Here is a 20,304-nt window from a genome sequence, read left to right as displayed (position 1 = left end):
TGAACAAACTCACAATTTATTGAAAACAGGTATCTTTCAATAGCTCTGATTAGAAAAACCAGATTAGAGATACCATTACATTACTCAGGAAAACAATATGTACAAAAAGTCTCAGGATAGGGACAATAAAACAACCTGAAAATAACACAACTTAAACAGGATTGGATTCCTAGAATGGCCACGAAGCAAAATGATACAAAGTACTGCAAAGAGCCACACCCGAGAAAACTGTGGGCCCTCAGGCCTGGGGCGGGAACTCTCAGTTCCCATGTTCTTGGACCACATCCCATGATTCTTTGGAGCGGAGGCACCGGCTGGCACACAGGGATCTCAGTGCTCACTCCAAGGAACTAGTCCACGCCCAGGGCACAGGCCACACACGTGGAGTGAGGCCGCAGACCAGTTACACCTGCTCCCTCAATGAAGCCCGTAAGAGAGAAGCGCACTCTGCAAGGTCTACAGGCCTGGCAGGGGCCCCTAGGCCATGGAGAGCCAGTCGCACAAAATCCCAGACTAATCTAAGCCCTACAGGTCCCTTATCCAAATTCCCACTAACTAGAGAGGTAGAGGAGCAAGACACGGAAACTGCCTCCACACCAATTTTTGGTCTTCGGTAAACAGATAAATACAACCCACTGTTCCACATATCAACCTGAAAAGGACTACGGGGCACAGCACGTGTGAGATTCCACAGGATGAGGGGACGGGCGTGAGGGGGGGAGGTGTGTCCTGCTGTGGTCACTGTGGTGACAGGCCTGACCCACTGTCCTGACCTCATCTGTCCAGTTCCTCCCAGCTTTCTAGAACTGCCCCCTCCTGGCCCGAACTCTCACTTCTCTGGGCCCAAACCTCGCAGCCCCAAGCGCACACAGAGCAGGAACAAAGCCAGGCGCAGAGGGATCTCTGGCGAGGGCGAGTAGCCAGTCTTTCTGAGAACGGGAGGTTCTCCGTGCAGTGGGCACTGGAGTCAGGGCGGGGCGGAGGAGGCTGAGTTCCAGGAGGCCGGAAGGGGCAGCTCCGAGAGCAGGAAGGACCACTCCGCAGGGAGAATGACAGGAGGTTTTGACTGCGCACAGGCAGCAGGAAGTATCTGTCTCCTGGGCTGGGGGGTGCGAATAGCAACACTGATGGGGGAACAGTGCCCCCCACATCCCGCATTCTCCAAGAGGAACACCGCTGCTGCTCTGGAACTTCACACTCAGAGAGACCGTAAGCTTGAAGGGCAGAAGCTCCCAGAAGTGCCCACTGAAAATCCATCCTGTCAAGTTGGCTTCTTGGAACAGCAGCCTCATTTGCGAGTCTGTATGCTGCTGCAGATCTGGGCGAGGCGGCTCTGAAAGGAAAAGCAGACGATGGCACGGGGCAGGCACCGGATGTGGGGTGAGGCGGGTCTGCCGGGACCTCAGCCCTCCATCCTCTATCTGTTTCACACACTAATTCACCTTTCCGGATCTCTGTTTCTCATCTGAACAGAGGAGCAAAGTAACATCTCAAGTGAGAGTGAAGGCATAATTTGGGAAGAGTAATGCAGTAGGTCCAGCTGGGTGATGGGAGTCACCAGCTTTTGGTGGCTGGTGGTGCGAGTGATCTCAGCACTGGGCCTATGTTCAGTAGGACACGTTTGGGAAAGCAGCCCGCCCTGACCCCTTCCTAGGTGCCCCACAAACACGGCAGCCACGTGTGCATGAAGTGCTCCCACCCACCAGCCAAGACCATGTGGAGTGGACCGGGGAGGCCCATCTGACCAAAGCCAAGCCAACTAAATCCTTCCTCTTGAGAACGTAAACGAAGACAGGAAACTGGACAGCCAGTGCTGGGCAATGGAGCAATAGGTACGGGGTTGGAGTGTGGCTACCCAAAGCTGCCTACAGACCAACGCTCAGGAGAGCAGAACCAGGAGCCTTGCGGCGCAGTGCATCTGCTGTGGGGAGGAGTGAAGCTGTGTGCGGGGCCCCAAGGGCAGAGGAGCTGAAGGGGCTGGCGCACCACAGTGGAGCTCTGAAAACTCCTGTCACCGATGGTGCCACCACTCTGAGGCCTGGCTGTTCAGCACTTTGATTCTGTGGATTCCTTGTAACAAGTACCCCTGGCACCTCCCCAATTCCTGAACTGCTGCGAGGGAGTTTCAGTTCCCGGAGGTCAACTGTGCCCTACGTAGAGGCACCAACTAACTGCCCGGATGAGGCAGAATTTCAATTCTGTTGCGGAACTTGGTGGCAGGCACTCTGGGATAGACCAAAACACAACATCTATTTAGGGACGGAATTGCTGCCAAGTAAGCAGGATAACAGTCAAAATCCCACGGGGGAAAGAAGGCCACACAATTGTGAGGACAAAGCATTCCTGGCCCAGACCTGAAAGACAATCCTAATACAGCTAACCGAGCGGGCCGCCCAGGGGTGGAGGTGGGCGTGAGACTTACGGACAGCTGCTTTATGTTGCCCAGGGCCTCTGGATCCAGCTGTGCGATATCGACCCTCTTCAAGTCACTGGCCAGCAATCGCATGCTCTGTGTGGAGGGGAGAGGGGGTTAAACTGCATGTCCTTTGGAGCAGGAACCTCCACCCAGCAGCCCTTTGTGCCCCTGGGTGTCCCCTTCCTGTCCTGCGGGACGTGGGAGGATAAGGAAGGCAGACAGGACACAGGCTGTCACTGTGTCCCTAAGGATACAGTGATATCAGTGCTTATCATCAGGTCAGGGGCCAAATCACCCGGGTACCAGGCCATTGCCCCTTAGCTTCAAAGTGCTTTGCAGACCACATCTGAGAGAGGCCGCATCTGAGATAAACCACCCTTCCCTGCCAGGAGGTGAGGTCAGCAACTTGCTCTACTCAGCCCAGACAAACTGGGCTCAGCCTGCTTCAGAACCCCTCAAAGCTAGACCAAGAGGAAGAGACAGCACATGCACCCCTTTCTAGACGACACACACACCCTGATAGTGGCCCCTCCACACATACACACTCTGTCTCCGTGACCACGCACACCACATGGTGGCGTTGGAGCTAACCTCGACCCCATCCGGACTACCCAACTGCGTCTTAGGGGCGGGAGTGTCTCCCACACCTTGGGCCTGCTACAAGACAGGCGCACCGATGTTAGCTGATGATGAACGGATGGACCCAGAGCTGGGCGGGGGTGTCTCAGCCCAGGCCTCCAACCTGGGAGAGGAAACTGGGTTCGGGATCCAACACAAGTGTGTAGGTCAGGGTCTGTGCAACCAAAAGGACTAGGGGGAGAGCAGTGGGTGACAGGCCAGGGAGGGCAATGCCGGCCACCAGGTGCACCGGGCCTGGCCTCGCTCCGAAACACTTACCTCTCCGCCTCCCACTGGCACCGTGAGGAAAACCTCTTTGCTGTCGGCCAGAGGGCTGCCATTCACGGAGATATTGTAAATCCGCTCTCTGGCAGCCGGAGTGCGCAGGCCTGGGGTCTTGAAGACCCTACAAAGCGGGAAAATCTCTGTGAAGATGGCTGGGCAGATTGCATGACACCAGGCGCTCTGAGCCCTTCCAAACCCCATCTGGCCTCAAGCTGCAGTTTTCAAATCACACATTTCTAAGAAGGCGAGTTCTAAATTTAGGGGAAAAAATCTTTTTAAGCAGTAATGACTAAACACAGCTGGAGAAAGGAGACTGTAATTATCAAACATACATCTAGCACAAGTCAACCCTTATTCATATAAATTTTAGGTCCAAAGCTCCATATGAATGCCAGCCATCCATCCATCCATCTAGAAATAAACTATGGTGAATGTATTTCCAAGTACAGTTAAGTGCTTCTATCAAGAGGTATTTTCCAGGGTCAAAGGAGGATTCAGAGATTACATCCTGATATTAATTCCCAAACTAACTTTCTCAAGACAGTTAAAATGCTGCTTGCTACCTATTTTCCCCAAGATGCCCTTTGCTGTATGCTCATGTGAAAAACACAAAGTTAAAGAGTGGGAATTAAAAGCAGAAGGTAAGTCTTCTTCACCCCCCCACCCCACCCCAGAGATAACCACCCTCAATTCCTTCTGCATCCTTCCAGAACAGTTCCATGTATACAAAAGCAGATGGGGCCATGAGGGCCACACTGTGTTGCAGCTGCTTGGAGATGCTTGTAACCCTGAAGCTGCCGCCTCCCCCCATCAGCACACACAGATCTACTCTTTAAATGTCTACGCAGCATTTTCTGCTCAGTTGACCAGCCCTAGAGAAGGGATAAACGTGCGCTGCAAGAACATCCTTGTTGATACTGGTCTCCCCAGAGAGGGCGTCAATTGTCCTCAAGGGTATAGGAGAATGCCTACCTATTTAAAGAAACAAAACTTTTGATTAGAATTAGAAGAGACCAAAAGTCAGTAGAGGCCGCCTGGTCATCCGAGACAATGTTCTCTGTCTCTCATCAGATACGGAGTCATTTCGTTGCTGCCAACAGGTGACCCCCGCCCTCAAGGGCGAGGCAAACCACATCAGGAAGCTTGGGAGTCACCCTCCTCTGAGAAGGCTTCCCCGACCAAGGAGTCAGGAGTTCCTGCCTTAAACACCCCACTTTCCTGACGTTAAACATTGGACTCCCACCCAAATACAAGCCCAGCTCTCAGTACTCACCTTGAGTCAAATCTGGGTGTCAGGCCTGGAGTTGGTTTCACCATAGACAGCTCCATCCGGCCCACAGCCGGGGTGACAGTGTTACAATTGCTCGACCTGCAGGTAAGAACCGGCTATGAGGTGCGGCCACTCAGGTGCAACGACAGCAGCGGCGGCGGCAGGTCACACTTGGAGAGTACTGACCTTGTCAGACACTGTCCTGAGCACCCACACGGTGAGTAACATTTCAAGAAACTAACTACCGGTCAGTGACAGCGACTGTGTGACTGGCCATGGGGTAGCTCTGCACATGCACTGTCAGGCAGCCAGACAAAATAATATGCAATGCCTACCATGTGTTTCTGGGCCCTATTCTCCCTGTTTGCGTTGAAAAAAGTGGGGGAGGACAGAGAACGTGGGCAGAAGGAGGAGGCGGTGGGTGGGTCATTTCTGGACGGCCCTCTGTTCAGATACTCAAGGACCTGTTGGCTTTAAGCTCCACCAGAAGACGAGGCGCAAAAGCCCTCACCCCCAGTTCCGCACGATGGACATCGCTCTAAAACCAGCAACACAGCTGAACTTGGAAAACCTGTTACCTTTTGCTTTTGCCTTTTCCTTGTATGGACTGGGTTCTCTTCCTGGATGGAGGACACCTTTTGACCTGAAGTCACAAGCAAATGAAAGGAGGTTACAAAAGGCCTTTCCTGAAACGGGGAAAGGTAAGGGAAAGGAGAGCCACTCTGGAAAAGAAAACTAATTAAGAAGGTCTATCTCGCAGACTTAAATAACTCAGACCATAGTTAATCAACTAAGGCCTTATACCTGGCTTGGTCTCCAAAATAGAGGATTTTGGCCAAGATGAAGGGTAAAGAAAGGTCTTTTGAACTGAATGGAGCATGGCTGGTCAGCCCCTCCCCACCTTTACGCAGTGCACCACGGCTAAGGTCACTCTGGGCATCCCAGGTGCCCAGCACGAGGTCCCCACCTCAGTCCTCCCCGCCCAACCCCGAGTCCTCAAAGGTGCCTGCCAGGAATTACTCCTTATCTTCTGACGACTCTCTCCCCCTCACCTCCCAAGACTGACCCACCTCCCCGGCTCCTGTGCTGCCCCTCTGCAGTCTGCCTCACGAGTTCCTTCCCTCTTCCCTCACCCCCTCTCCACACTCTCCTTGGACCTCATCAACTCCCATACTGGGACGACCACCCAAAGGCCTGGGAGTCAGTGTGGCTCTCAATCGCCTCCTCCCTGAGCTCCCACTGAAAGCTCTGTCCAGGCTACGTGTCCTAGAAAAGTACTGAACACTCAGCACGCCAGACAATAGACACATGAACTGCTCCTGTTCACCCGAAGCCAGTACCGCTCTTCCTCCTGTGCCCCATAGGCCACCGGATGGCAGGTGCCTAAGCTAGGAACCACGTAGTCATCTCTGCTTCCTCGCCTTCCCGCCACCAATCCTGCCCACTCTCCCTTTTAAATCTTACCTCAACAGCTTTTCTTTTCATCGGGTCAGAGCCTCAGCTCCAGACTTACAACAGCCTCCCCACGGGGTTCCTCCTCTCCAGTATGTCCCCTCTCCCCTTTACCCCAAGCACGGGTCTGAAATGCGGATTTGGTCATGTCACTTCCTGTCACCTACCCGATGAAACTGGCCTGGTGCACAAGGCCAGTCATTACTGGCCTCTTCTCCACCTTCGCTGCTCCCTCAGCTTAAGCCCCCGCCGTTGCACAGGGCTTCCTGTGCCTTAGTGGACACTTTCCCGCCTCCTCTGGGAACTCCCTTCCCTTCTTTTCCAGCTAATGGCATCTCACTAACCTCAAAGGCCTGGGTGTGTCTCAAGGGGGCGGGCAAGACTTAACAGCTGCCTCTTCCATGCTTATGCGCTTTCTAGGTATTTTGAAGATCGCTGTTGTTATTACCCACTTAAGTGGGATTATCCCTGTTAAACTGTGAACTCTGGGAGGGCAACACTGTATTTTAAGGATTTTTGTATTTCCTCACCTGCCGGCCCACACCTCCAAATCTGAGCACCTACTTACTTTGGCAGTTTGAAGTTTCTTCTTTTTTTTTTCTTCTTCTTCTTCTTCCTCTATCATTTCATCCACTTGCATCGCCTTTCGTGCTACAAAAAACAGTTTCACAGAGTGGTATTTCTCACGGGAATAAACTCTCATGCATTCACGTTTCTTACAGGAAAGAACACTTATGCAACCTCAGGCTGTAAACCAGAAATCAACTAACCGAGCGGTGGAGAAGCCCCTCCGATGCCCTGTGTGGTCAGCCCAGCACTCTGGCCTTCCCACAAACTAGGTGGGATGGCTTCAGGGTGGCGCCTCAGTTTCCTCCTCCATAACAGGGAGCGGTCACTATGGACGGATGTTATGAGACCTGGAGTGTGTGCTCCCTAGGAACAGGGCCTTTGCTGTTTCTATTCCAGCATCCCAAACCCTGGCATCGTCCCGACGAATGTTCAAGTATTTGTGGGATGAATGAATGTAAAGCCCTTTGGATATTACTGGACGCACGTTATAATAAATACCATTATTTATTATGCTATCTATGTAGATGCCACAGGAAAACTTAGAAAGTGTCTCACTGCTAACTGTATATAGCCAGGAGCTAGGCAATCAGAGCAGGGATTCCATAAAGGAGATTCTGCACTTAATCACAGGAGGAGAGAGAAATCAGGCTAAGTGACTTTTCAAACAATTTTTACTGTTAGTTGAAACTAGTTCTGGTGTGTTCAGTTCCCAGGAGTGAAATCAGAAGACACCCCTACACACAAGTTAGCAAAACTGATGGAACTCAGAAGAGAAACTGGTATTACCTAAATGTAGGAATAACCCAAAGGGACCTAATAGATCGTAAACACGTGGCTGACAAACTCTAGGAACAGCTAAGTCCAATTCCACTACAACCTCTGGTAGGCAGGACTGGAATGTAACACTTGGAAAGCGGAAGTGTCATCATGCATTCTTCCCACCACAAAGCAGTTCTGACGGAGACCAAGCCAGCACGAGTACCGGACAGCGCTTCTGGCCCTGCGCAGCTGAGAAACTGGCCGTGTGGGCAGCCCTGAAATCCATGGTCAGACAGCCTCCCAGGAGTTGGCTGCACTGAGCTCCAAAGCTTAATGACAGTGACCTCAAGTCCGTAAGGGAGCTCATCCTGGCCTGATTCCATGCTCACTAATTACAACCCGGCTCCCCCAAACCCTGCTTACAAGGACAGTGTTTCTCAGTGGGGGGGGGGGTCTGTGTGAGAGACTCATTTACACGGTGGGTCACTGAATCCAGCAATGTGGAGTTAACATGCTGGGAAAGTCCTTTCACAGTTCTCTCTCGCCCTTCTGATCAGGGAGCCCCAGCTGGAAATCTCGCTAACCTCTCCAACTCCGGGAAGCCAGCAGACTGCACGTTTGGTTTGCAGCGCAGCTTTTGTTTTCCTCCGTTCACTCTTGCTCACACGGCTGCCTGGAGTTTGGGTAGCAGTGCTCTTGCGTGCAATGAACTGAATGCAGTGCCCCATGGCAAGCCCGGAGACTGTGCTTTCGGGGATCATTTCTATAGTTTGTTATAACCCCCAGGACCAGACATTAGAGGGGAGAGGCTCCCTCACCGAGGCCTCCTGGAGCAGCCAGGCAACACCCCTGGGCCTCAGCTCTCTCAGTACAACAAAGGACTCTGAAAAGCACTCACTTCTGGCAGATTTCAGGGGTGTCTGAATAGCTTCTGCTGTTAGTTTGTTTATTTCTCTGATGTCCAAGTCAGCCTGTGAAAAACACAGCCACAACACACCACGCACATTCCATCAGATATGAGGAACAACATCTTAAGATGAAAGACAATTACTTTTCAAAACATATCATTTGATACATACAGAAGATTATGTTAATCATAACACAGTATAATAAACTCCCATAAACCCACCATACAACCCAAGACCCACATCACCGACACCAACGTGCTCCTCGCTATGTATTCCCCTTGTCGCATTTCCCTGTCTCCTGTCATTCTCCAGAGATAACCGCTCTCATTCCATTCGCTTGCAAGTACGGGTGTGGCTGTGTACACACATATTTCCTCACAAATGTGTATGTGCCTAAATACAACTTTGTTTGGCTTTGTCTCTAACCACTGTTTGTGGTGGGAGCTCGTCTGTTTTCACTGCTATAAAATATCCCACTGTGTGACTGTATCGCAACAGACTTATCCAACCTCCTGTCCAGTCTTTTGCCATTACAAACACTGCTACTTTGAACTGCCCCACAGACATGTCCAGGTTTCCTCTTGGCTACATACTTGGCAACCAGCACAGCCCTGGCTGGTGTGGCTCAGTGGACTGAGTGCCGGCCTGAGAACCAAAGGGTCGCTGGCTCAATTCCCAGTCAGGACACATGCCTGGGTGGTGGGCCAGGTCCCCAGTAGGGGTGCAAGAAGCAGCCACATGTTGATGTTTCTTTCCCTCTCTTTCTCCTTCCCTTCCCCCTCTAAAAATAAATAAATAAAATCTTAAAAACAAAAAACACCTAACCAACATAGTTCCAAAATAGGACAAGTCACTTACCGTTGCTGCTTCTTCCAGGGCCTGCTTGCTTCCTCCAAGCGCTTTAAAAAGATCATTTTGTCCAGTTACTATGAGATTGTAATGATAAATCACCTTCCCATGACCAGATTAAGCCCTGGGTCCAACATTGAAGGACCTTCATAATCTAGTCTAATCTTTCTCTAAGCTTGATCACACCCCTTGTGACCTAATCTACTTCTACCACACCAATAAGTTCGTTATTTCCCAAATGTGCCACTGTCTTTCGCGACTCAGTACTCTGGTATTTACTATCTTTTCTGCCCAAAATATTCCATTCCTCTGCATCCAACAAATTTCTAATTCATCCTTCCAAACAGCTCAAACCCTAACCTTGGCTTTTACAGCGGATTGCTATAAAGTGTTGAGTCAGCTGTCCACCCCCACCACCCCCCTCAACAGCTATGCAAAGTAGTGTACGCGTCCACCCCATCCGGAACTGAATTCCTTGAGGACGGAGATAATATCCATAGCTTCCAGCAAACGGGACACACAGTAGGCACGCAGCAAGTGTGCTCTGAGTGAAGCGGTCCGAGCGAGGTTAGATGTGGAATAGACAGTTACGTTAGGGCTTCCTGCAGAAACTCGCCCGGTCCCCTGCCCGAGAGTGAAGCACTCAGGCTTTGGAACGGAAAACGCCTGCGTTCAGATAGACTCTGCCACTAAGTGGCTTGTGAGAGCCTGAGCAAAGTAACCCATCTATCTTTCTGTGCTTTAGTCTTGTCACCTATGAGACAGGGATAATGTTAATAATACCTTTGTTATGAGGATAAAATTAGCTAATATAGCAAGTCCTGGAATAACGTAGTTTCATGCAACATCGTTTCATTGTAAGGTTGATGAGAAAAATAACCGATTCCCGGTTGGGGTCACTCTCTGTGGAGTTTGCACGTTCCCCATGTCTGTGTGGGTTTTCTCCAGATACTCCGGTTCCCCCCACCCTCCAGAGTGGTGCGTGTGAGGTGAACTGATGTGTGTGAACCGTCCCGGTCTGAGTGCATGTGGGGGGTGAGTGCGCTCTGGATGGAAGGGTGTCCTGTCCGGGGCTGGCTCCTGCCTTGTGTCTAAGAGGCTCTGGTCACCCGTGACCCTGAACTGGAACAAATGGGTTGGAAAATATTCTCATTTTTATTCATCTTTCTTAAGTGTATGTACAGCTCACACTTCAATGGTTAATATTAGAAGTGTGTTGGGTCTTTATTTAGAAATGTGGTGATGTTTTTGTGACCAGAAATAAATATGCTGTAGGAATTTAGCTTCTGTTTATATCAATTAGCCTATGGAAAACTGGTTCCTTATATGTCTTTTCACTTAAAGTCTCAGTTTCCAGGAACCTATGGAGGACATTCAGTGAGGACTTGCTGTACGTGTAAAACACTTGGCACACTGTCTGTCTGGCATAGGAAGCACAGTGTAAATGTGCTTGCTGACCACTTCTCTATTATCTCTTTTGCAGAACTTTACTTCTACGATCACGCGTGAATTTTTAAAATGATCCTTCCCTACTAACTTGTAAGTTTCTGATTGCAGGTACAATGTCTGTTTTATTCCCCAGTGCGTCGTCAGCACTAGCCCTGGGACTGATACATGTTCAGTGAATATTTGTAGAACTGTATAAACAAACATATTAATAAATAAAAGGGCAAGCCAAAAAAATCACTAAATGCCTACTCTTTGAGGAGATCATGCATTTCCATCCCAGAAGGAGGCTACATACTGGGTAATTATTAATAAAAAGTAAGGGCAACCCAGCAGAAAGGGCAGCCTCTTGCATTTCCTTGGACATTTAACAAGGGGGTGGGGTACAGGCTGGGATTTTTCTCTGGCCAAGAAAACCCTTGGGCCCTTGCATTTCACAATTTGATTTGCACTTTTTAAATTGGCAGTTTATGTAAGCAGCCTGTCCTTTCATCTGAGCTCTGGTAACAAGCCAAGGTATTCATTCGTTCATTTTTAAATGGCTGGATAAAATATAAAAAAAAAGATTATTTCCTGACACATGAAATTTATGTCAAACTTATTTCGGGGTGTCCACAAATAATTTTTATTGGAATACAGCCATGCCCATTCATTACAACTGGTTTGGAACTATTAACAGCACAGGTGAGTAGTTGGGCAGATAACCTTCTGGCTCAGAAGGCCTAAGATACTTCCTCTCTGGATACTTCCTTTCTGGTCTTTTAGAGAAAAGATTTGGCGACCCACAAGAGTAGATGACGGTAAGTGCTGTGGAGATTTTTTAAAAAGCAGGGAAGTGAGACAGGCAGTGGCGGGAAGCGTTAAGTCTGCTATTTCTAATGGTGATCACGGGAGACCTAACCAAGGGGAGGGCTGCCGCCGTAACCACAGCGAGGGCTCCTGGGCGAAGCCCCGGGGAAGCAGCGCTTACCGAAGTAGTCGAGCCAGTTCATCTCGCGCAGCGCCTTGGGGAGCCGCAGGATCTCGATGTTGTACATGTTGTCTAGCTCCTTGAGGAGGTTCAGCCTGTCCGACTGAATTTGCTTGGATCGTATTTGCACTGAGATAGAGCAAAGTCGACAGAACACGGGTCACCCAGTGGGTGGATGGAGGCTGGATCCGTGCTGCCCGCGCAATCCGCCAGCACCCCCCGATCGGCCCAGGTAGCCGCGACGACCCGGGCGCGGCCCCTTACCTTCACGATCGAAGTCCTTAAGAAAAGAGGCGAGCTTCCGGCTCCGCAACGAGTTGGCCTTGGTCACCCCACTGCTGCCCTTCCTAGTTGGAGCCATGGCGGAGGCTGCTGGGAGCGGGGATCCGAGCCACAAAGCTTTAGAAGCGGAAACGGGGAAGGGAAAGAAGTGGGCCACGAAGAGGCGGGAGAGGGCGAAGGGGCGCCCCAAAGGGTTCGCGGAGAGGGGCTGACCTTCAGGACCTGGGCGGAAAGAAGTTGCGGGAAGCGTACCTGCGGGTCCCGAGGCAAGGGCTGTAAGAAACCTCGCCGCTCCAGCGGGGAGAGAGCGGCTCAGCGGCTAACAGGACGTGCTACCGCCCGCACGAAATTCAAACTGCCACAGGCTGACGAATGAGAAGGCGCCATCTTACAAGGAAGATCAACAACACCCAATCACAAGGAAGCTCCGCGTCACGCCTCCAGCTCACGCGCAGGACTACGGTACCCAGAAAGCACTGCGGTTTCGACACATTTTCGCGACTTAAATGCGTCGGGGGGCCACGCTTAGACAAACGCGGGCGCAGGCTGACGGCTCTGGCGGCTTCTCAAGCTTGGACGGTTTTATTCTTTAAGGTTTCCCGCTGGTTTAAGGGAAGCGGCCGGCAGTGTCGAGGAGAGGAGAATAAGATTTCGGTTCCAGAAACATAGGTCTGGCGCGGGGGAGACCGGGCTTGACCCCGGGAATCCGCAGTTTGCAGCAGGAGACTGCCCGAGGCCCAGAAGAGCCTCCCCCTGCAGATAGTCGGGAAACCTTCCCCTAGGTGCGAGACGAGAGCCCCCACTTCCGAGAGCCCCTATAAAGGTAAGACAGCGCCTGGAGCCGGGCGCTCCTATGGGAGGGGTTAGACAGCCCTACGTTGGAAACCCTGGTTTAGCTGAAACTCATCTGAGAACGGAAACAACTCCCACCCTTGTCCCGGTACCTCCCTACCGAATTAGGACGCTAATGCTGTTTATTTTCTTTGTTTCTCCCTCCCCGCCAACAGAAGATGACTCAGGACCGGCCTTTGCTTGCGGTGCAGGAGGCCCTGAAGAAGTGCTTCCCGGTGGTGGAGGAGCAGCAGGGCCTGTGGCGGAGCGCTCTGGGGGATTGCCAGCCCCTCCTGGCCTCCCTCAGCAATCTGGCGGAGCAGCTGCAGGCGGCGCAGGGTGTGCGGTTTGAGGAGGTGCCGTCGCTTCGGGCTTTCCCAGATTTAAAGGAGCGGCTGAGGCGCAAGCAGCTGGAAGCTGGTGACACCGTCCTGGACCAGCTAGGGGACAGGCTGTAAGAGGCTGCATGGATTCCTTTCTTGCCAGAAAGATTTTAAAACCCGGTGTCCTCTTGAGTAGCTAGGATCAGTCAGGACAGGGTTTTTACTTGAGAGCATGGGATTTGGAGGTGTCTCAACCTTTCTTCCTTTGCATCTGTTGGCAGTGGGACCTCTGTCAAAAAAACATTTTCTGGCATTTCCTTTGTCAGAGGCTGGGCATGGCAGTGTTGGGCTTAGTAGAAGTTTAAAAAGTAAGACAGAGAAGCAGTGGAGAGTGCTTATTCTCTATAGTTTTCTTTGGAAAATGCAATGAGGAATTACTCTTGAATGACACAGGGGTCAGCGATGACCCCCAGCGCAATGAAAATCTACATATAACCGCAGTTGCCTGCTCCCCCCAGGGATTCCCAATCATGAGTTAGCCCTTGAACAATGCAAAATCCATGTGTAAGTGGACCTGCACAATTAAAGCCCGGGTTTAAGGGTCAGCTGTATACTGTAAACTCAATGGAAGTCAGAGCTAAATGTTTTATCTACATTATTGCATAGAATCTTTTCAACACCTCTGGGGTTTAATCTCACGTAATCCCATTTTGCAGGTGAGGCTCGAGCTGATTTCCTCTCTGGTCTCACAGCTAGTAAATAGCAAAGCTGAGATCCTAACCCAGGTGTGCCTGACACCAAGGCCAGAGCTCTCGCGCTTTGTCCTGCTGCACCTTGTGTCCCTGTGGCCAGGAGTAGCACATCTGTCGGCCCTTATTAGGCCTATCGTTAGACTCCCTCTCTCAGAGTTACAGGTTATGAGGACAGAGAAAAGACAGGACACATGCGACCTTTCCTTGACCAGAACACAAGAAGGTTCTAGTGTATAGGGTTGTGTACCATAGACTAATACAAAGCTGTCAAAAATGGGGACCTTCTTTGTGTTCAGTTGTACAAAATACATTTGTTAAGTACCAATGGGATGCCAGGTACAAGGTGCTGGGAATACAACGGTGAACCAGAGTTAGTCCCTTAGCTGAGCAGAAGAGATAGTCAGTCAAATTGAGTAGATAGCGGGCTGTTATTTTAAGTCTTTTTAAATTGCGGGTCACGATCAAACATTTTTGAAAGCTACAATTCTAAACCAAGGAATGTCTTGCGCCTTGGGAAATGGTAACCTTTGTCTTGGTGGCTGGGCCTCTTGGAGTCACCAATGGAATAACACCAATATTTACCATGAGCTGGGAACTTCTCTAGCACTTTCTGTGCACTATTGCACTTAATGTTCACAATCACCGTTTTTATTCATTCACCAAGTGTTTGTTGTTCTCTGTGCCAGGCTCAGTGTTCTAGGTACTTGGCTGTGCAGCGAGCACAACAGACTGGTTTTATGTGCAATGGAGAATAAGTAGCCCTCCTAAGTTCACAGGAGCCTGTGTGTACCAGGGACCCAAACTTTACTACTCAGAAATGCCCTAGGATGGGGCTGGGTAGCATGCAGATAGTGCGGATTTGATGCTTCAGTTTCCTCTTACTCCCTTTTCACATATGTGGCCTGGGACTCCGTGTGAGCAGTTGCTTTTCTTACACAGCTTTATGGCAGCCCCAGGCAGGCCCCTGGGTCTTTACTTTCTTTGGCAGCTGGACTAATGTACAGCTTCAATTCTTGAGCCACCCCTACCTCCAAGGCACCGTCACCAGTCTCCTTAGATGAATGGGTGTCATTTGGAGGCAGTTTTTCCCATTGGGACATTTGGCAATATCTGGAGACATTACTGATTGTCACACTTGGACAGAATGGGGGCATGGTTTGGTTCTGTCATCTAGTGGGTAGAGACCAGGGATGCTGCTAAGCATCCTTCAGTGTGCAGGGCAGCCTCCACCCCAGAAATGTCTGTGTGCCAGAGTGAGGAACCCTGCCTTAGGCCTTCCTCATGATGATGCCTAATATCAGACCCTTTCCCCCAGAGCTGCCCTCCTCAAGGTGCGAGACACAGTCAGCAGCCATGTGGAACAAGTGTTTCAGGTCTACGAAAAGCACGCAGACGCCATCGGCATCACTGCTGTCCTGCAGGCTTCGGTTGTGAGCCCCTCTGTGGCTGAGATGCTGGAGTGGCTGCAAGATATTGAGAGACATTATCGAAGTTCGTATCCTTTGCGCAAGTTTCAGACAGTGTCCAGAGCTGTTCCAGGAAGTCTTTTAGTTTCAGTCTTCTCAGGATTACAAAATTGTGTAGTATGGGTCAGCTCTCTTTGGCTTCTGAACGTGGGTTCTTCCTACAGTTATTCCTCAACTTGTTTACTGAGTAGCTACTACCTGCCAGACATTGTTCTAGTTGCAGGGAGATAGGCAATAAAAAAGGAAAACATACAGAACGTCAGATGGTGGGGACTGCTGTGGAGAAGAATAAAGCAGAGGGGGTGAGGGTGGGGTTGTGATCTTAAATAGGCCTCACCGAGAAAGTGACATTTGAGCAAAGACATCAAGTGCAAAGGCCCTGAGGCGAGCGCATGCCTGATATGTGCTGGAAATAATGAGGAGGCCAGTGTGGCCAGAGCAGAGTGAAGAGGGGAAGCCTAACGGGAGGTGGGGTCAGAGAGACGGGACTCAGCCTTGCAGGGCCTTGAGGTCTTTGAGAGGATTTTGGCTTTACTCTGAGTGAGATGGAAAGCAATTAGAAGTTTATAACATAATTGAAACTATGTGTTTAACAGAACCACCCAGGCTTTATTTATTTTTTTTAGTCTTCAACCAAGGACACACATGTTGACTTTAGAGAGGGGGGAAGGGAGCGAGAGAGAGGAAGAGAATCATGGATGTGCGAGACACATTGATGAGTACTGGTTTGTTGCTTCAGTTGCTTCCTGTATGCGTCCCGACTGCGACCAAACCCACAACCTAGGCATGTGCCTAGAGCTGGGAATCTCACCCACGACCCTCCAGTTTATGGGAGGACGCTCTAACCAGCTGGGCCACGCTGGCCAGGGCTGCCCTGTCTTTGTTCTGAAGAAAGAAAGACTTTTGGGTGGTGTGGGGCACGGGGAGAAGAGGAAAGATCATCGTGTTGTTCTGGCCTTTTTCTCTCGATTCTTGCCTGATACCCACGTCTACCCACTGGCTTAAGTTTCTACCTTCACTTGAGGAACTGCCAAATCCAGCCTTTATTCCCGTCTCTCGTCTTGATTCTCAGTTTCATTTATATGACTCTGATGGGATTGCTCACGCAACTGCAGGCTCAGATTTAGACTTGAGCTCCTCTACCTAGCACTCACACTGAGCCCCCTTTTCCTTTAGTTTACGGAGTCAGCCCTGCGTAATCACGCGTCTGGAGACGTAAGCTATATCTTCCCCTTTCTCTCTGTTTCTTTTTGAGTTGCAACAGAGGTGGTGGTGGCCGCATGGGCAGCAGGAGTGGTAGCTGCAGCCAGCATCGCTGAGCACTTGCTCTATGCCAGGTACTTTCTGAGCATGGTCACCCAGTCACCTGGCAAGTCCTTTCATTCTGCTTCCCTACTGTGTTTTGTATTTTCCTTCTCTGTCCCCACTGCCTCTTCCATGGTTTCTTCCCACTCACTCGTTCTTTTAATGTATTTTATTTTTTTTTAAGATTTTATTTATTTGTTTTTAGAGAGAAGGGAGGGGAAGGCGAAAGAGAGAGAAACATCAATGTGTGGTTGCTTCTTGCGTGTCCCCTACTGAGGGCCTGGCCCGCAACCCAGGCATGTGCCCTGACTGGCAATCGAATAGGTGTCCCTTTGGTTCTCAGGCTGGCGCTCAGTCCACTGAGCTACAGCAGCCAGGGCTCTTGTACTTTTAATCACATACAGCGTCTTGGCAGTTTTCTTTGTCTGTAGCTTCTTTCCCTGTAAGCCATCCCCAGTGAGCGACCTCACCCCATATTTCTTCAGGAGGTTGAGTTCTGATCCTGTTGCTTGTACTGGAGTTTTCGGTAGCTTCTTTTGGGAGGAGGGCAACCCACGCTGGGCTGCAGTGCTCTTTGTGTTCTGGCTCAGCCACCTTTCCTCCTACCCTGCACATTGTGCCCTGCCAGCCAGACGGGAAGGTGTCCTTGTCCCTGAACCCATTCCAGGCTTCCCCGCTTCCGTGCCTTTGCTTTTGCTTTTCCGACCAGCTGGAGTCTACCTGCTACCTTCTAAACCGGGTGAATTCATCCTCTGAACTTCCACTGAGTTTTATCTTGTACGGCACTTAGGTTCCTTCTTTTCAGTGTCTGGTTTTCCCCACCATGGTGAGGTCCCGCGTGGCAGGTGCGAAGTTCTGTTCCTCTGTCCCTGGAGTCCAGGGCCACGCGGGTGAAGAGGTGCTGGGGAAGGATTGGTGGCATAGGCGAACCTTTCAACCAGGGAAATTTCATGATGGCTGCACCTTCACGTTCGTGACCCCTGCAGCTCTCTCCAGGGTTGGTTGGTTGGTTGGTTTTTCCCTTCAACATATTTCATTTTCTTCTTGAGCAGTCCTTAACTTCCAGGAAGGTACCTGAGGAGGAAGTACCTCCTGTCCTCAGTCCACTGGGGAGACTTGGCAAACATGCGAGCCTTGCCCAAGGCCTGGGACCGAATTCCGGAAGACGAACACCAAGACCTGGTACGAGGTACTGGTGTTCACTTACCCTCTCGTCCTCCTCTCCTCCCCTTCGCTTGCGCCTCACTTTTTGGGAGCATTATGGGGAGGCCCTCACAGCACCTCTGTGTCTTTCGTCAGTCTGCTGTTTGGTGTTCTCAGAGAGATGTTAGGTCACAGTTTCTCTCTTCCTATTCCAGATGTCCTACTGAACGTGTCCTTCTTCCTGGGAGAGTAAGGAAGCTGTGTGTTTTTATGGAGACCAGGGGCACACAGTTGAAGACCGACAGAGCTGAACTCTGGTATTTCTAAAGAAATGTTGATGTCGCCACTGGACACATCTGAAAAATGGTCTGGAGCCCGAGGACTGGCTCTTGGGAGAACTGTGCCAGGTGTTTCTGACATTGGGGCTTCTCCCTGCCAGGTCACAGCTGAGGGCCCTTGGGCCATCCCTTGCTCTTTCCTGAGGCCCAAGGGAGTGGGTAGAGGCTGAGAATGCAGGGAAGGCTGTGCAAAACACCGGGGGCTGGAGCACCGGCCGCCGAAGTAGTAGGGAAGGAAAGGACGGGTTAGAGAGCGGCACTGCCCTCGGCGTCACCCAGAGCTCTGAGCCTGGTTTTGTGTGTTCTTGTCAATGACTGATTCCTTGAAGAACAAGAAAGTGACTGAAGATTTAAAGAAACAAGGGTGATGTTGACAGAAAACAGTCATTGTTTTCCAATTGCAATAGCTCCTTATCATCAAGGCCATTTCAGTTTCCAGAGCCTGCCGCCAGGGGGAGGCGGTGCGGCATGGACGGTTCTGAATGCTTCGCTTTAAAGGTGTTCCCCTATTGCTCCTCCTGTCTGAGAGTAAGTAACTGGGGCCAGTGGGACTCCTGAAATGGCAGGGGGTTTATGACCAGTGCTGGCAACTGACTTGCCACAGTCCTCTGCTCTTGGGAGTAGCTGCGTGGGTGGGAGTACCCCAGCCCAGAGTCAGGTGATCAGGTCATATGATGTGTTCTAGGGACCGAGACGAGAGAGAGCCCTAGAGAGGTTTACACTTCAACTAGGGGAAAGAGTCAAACCAGTATTTCTCAAGCTTTAATGCACAGTGTAAATCCCTGGTGTGTTGTGAAAATTTAGGCTCTGATTCTGTAGTTCTGGGGTGGGGTTCTAGATTCTGTATTTCTGACGAGGTTCCAGGTAATGCTGATGCTCGCGATCCAGGGGCCAGGCTGGTTGAAGAGATGTCAGTTGTGCCACAGGAACGAAAGTGCTGCGTCTGAGGTAAACGCAGGTGCTGCGGGAGAAGGGAGGTGGTGACCAACCTCTGTGACAGTGCTTCACAGTGACGTGTCAGTCGGGCCCTGGCTGATTTTCCTTGGCGCTAGGAGAGGAGCGCAGGGCGTTCCATGCACAGGGGACGGTCTCGGCAAAGTTTGCCGTGGGCCAGGTGTTGTGCTTGTTGCTTTACACAAAACTCAAAGGGTGTAAGAGCGTATTCATCGAAAAGATCTCCCCCCCCAGTGACTCAGTTCCCTTTCCCGGAGACAACCACCGTTTAATGTTTCTGGCGTTTCCTTCCAAAAATATTCTTTGCCTATATAAGTGCAGTGCTGGGTAGCCCCTAAGGTTGCCCGCGTGGTCCCCACCATCTCACGCCCGTGTGCATCTCTTCCCCTTGAGTGTGGGCTGGACTTACAGGCGTACGCAGGGAATAGAATACTGCACAGGTGGTGGGGTGTCACTTCTGAAACTGGCCTGGGGAAAAGCTGCGCCTTCCACCTTGGGTGCTGTCACTCGCTCACTCACCCTGGTGGAAATCAGCTGCGATGCTGGGGGCGGCCCTGCGGAGAGCTCAGGAGAGACCGGTGCCTGCCTGCCGGCAACCACCTGAGTGAGCTTGGAAGCCGGTCCCCTCTCCCCCAGGTGAGACCACAGCCCCAGCTGTTAGCTGACTACAGCCTCATGAGGCCCTACCCAAAGGCAACCAGCTGAGCTGTGCCTGGGTCCCTGACACAGATGGTAAATGTTTTAAGTCATTCAGTTTGGGGGTAATGTGATCCACAGCAATTGATAACTAATAAAACAAACAAATATGTTTTTGTGTATTCCCCGTAATTTTATGTAACAAGTAGATAACTATATCCCTTGTTTTTTACCTTGTTTTTCCTACTTACTGTGTCTTGGAGATCGTTCTGTGTGAATACATAAAGAGTGTCCTTAATTTTTCCTAAGCCAGTCGCAGTTTTCTGTTGTGTGGGCATACCATGCTCTATTTAATGAGCCCCTTACTGAAGGACATGAGGCTGTTTCCAAAGTTTTAGTGTCCCTTAGGTATCAGGAACCCTCCCTCTACTCCCGCCCCGGCTCGTGATGCTGTTTACGGTGAGCTAACCCCATCCCACCCACTCAGACCAAATTAAAAAAAAAGAAAAACAACTGATGTGAGTATTTTTATTGGAATCATTAAACTTAGAAGCTAATTCAGGGAGAATTGTCATAACTGGAGTCCTTCTAACGCTCTTCCAACCTTGCCAGGGGCCTTGGCTGAGGTAACATGTGAGTTCCTTTCTCTGTCTCCTCAGGTGGGAAAACAGACTGTGTGTTCGGAACCCCATTCCCTGTCAGTGGGACAATCTGTTGGGATGCATGGACTC

General features: G+C 50.7%; 2 protein-coding genes across 8 annotated transcripts; one reads left to right on the top strand and one right to left on the bottom strand.

Annotated features, from left to right (window-relative positions):
- CDCA8 (cell division cycle associated 8) lies at nucleotides 1-12,210 on the bottom strand. 4 transcript variants are annotated; one of them, XM_024554854.3, is made up of 11 exons: nucleotides 12,078-12,210; nucleotides 11,808-11,912; nucleotides 11,544-11,672; nucleotides 9,137-9,177; nucleotides 8,269-8,341; nucleotides 6,610-6,692; nucleotides 5,168-5,232; nucleotides 4,593-4,688; nucleotides 3,314-3,440; nucleotides 2,423-2,509; nucleotides 1-1,333 (listed from the first exon to the last, which is right to left on the bottom strand). In XM_024554854.3, exons 2-11 carry the CDS (start codon nucleotides 11,902-11,904, stop codon nucleotides 1,289-1,291), a joined length of 843 nt encoding a protein of 280 aa, XP_024410622.2. In that variant the 5' UTR covers nucleotides 11,905-11,912; nucleotides 12,078-12,210; the 3' UTR covers nucleotides 1-1,288. The 4 variants fall into 4 exon arrangements, with proteins under 4 accessions (XP_024410622.2, XP_045046783.2, XP_045046785.2 ...); XM_045190848.2 differs by having other exon boundaries at nucleotides 11,808-11,942; nucleotides 12,078-12,195; XM_045190850.3 differs by having other exon boundaries at nucleotides 11,808-11,915; nucleotides 12,078-12,167.
- A 50-nt stretch (nucleotides 12,211-12,260) lies between these two features.
- On the top strand, nucleotides 12,261-19,881 carry AIRIM (AFG2 interacting ribosome maturation factor). 4 transcript variants are annotated; one of them, XM_024554587.4, is made up of 5 exons: nucleotides 12,261-12,648; nucleotides 12,833-13,110; nucleotides 15,047-15,226; nucleotides 17,573-17,684; nucleotides 17,861-19,881. In XM_024554587.4, the coding sequence occupies exons 2-5, from the start codon at nucleotides 12,836-12,838 to the stop codon at nucleotides 17,870-17,872; spliced, it is 579 nt and encodes a 192-aa protein (XP_024410355.1). In that variant the 5' UTR covers nucleotides 12,261-12,648; nucleotides 12,833-12,835; the 3' UTR covers nucleotides 17,873-19,881. The 4 variants fall into 4 exon arrangements, with proteins under 4 accessions (XP_024410355.1, XP_024410354.1, XP_045046786.1 ...); XM_024554586.4 differs by having other exon boundaries at nucleotides 17,573-17,691; XM_045190851.3 differs by having other exon boundaries at nucleotides 17,569-17,684.
- The last annotated feature ends 423 nt before the right edge of the window (nucleotides 19,882-20,304 follow it).

This window comes from Desmodus rotundus, chromosome 3, assembly GCF_022682495.2.
Source record: "Desmodus rotundus isolate HL8 chromosome 3, HLdesRot8A.1, whole genome shotgun sequence".
Taxonomy (NCBI): Eukaryota; Metazoa; Chordata; class Mammalia; order Chiroptera; family Phyllostomidae; genus Desmodus; species Desmodus rotundus.
Note: the sequence above shows the minus strand (reverse complement) of the source record. Positions and strands in the feature narration are given on the sequence as shown.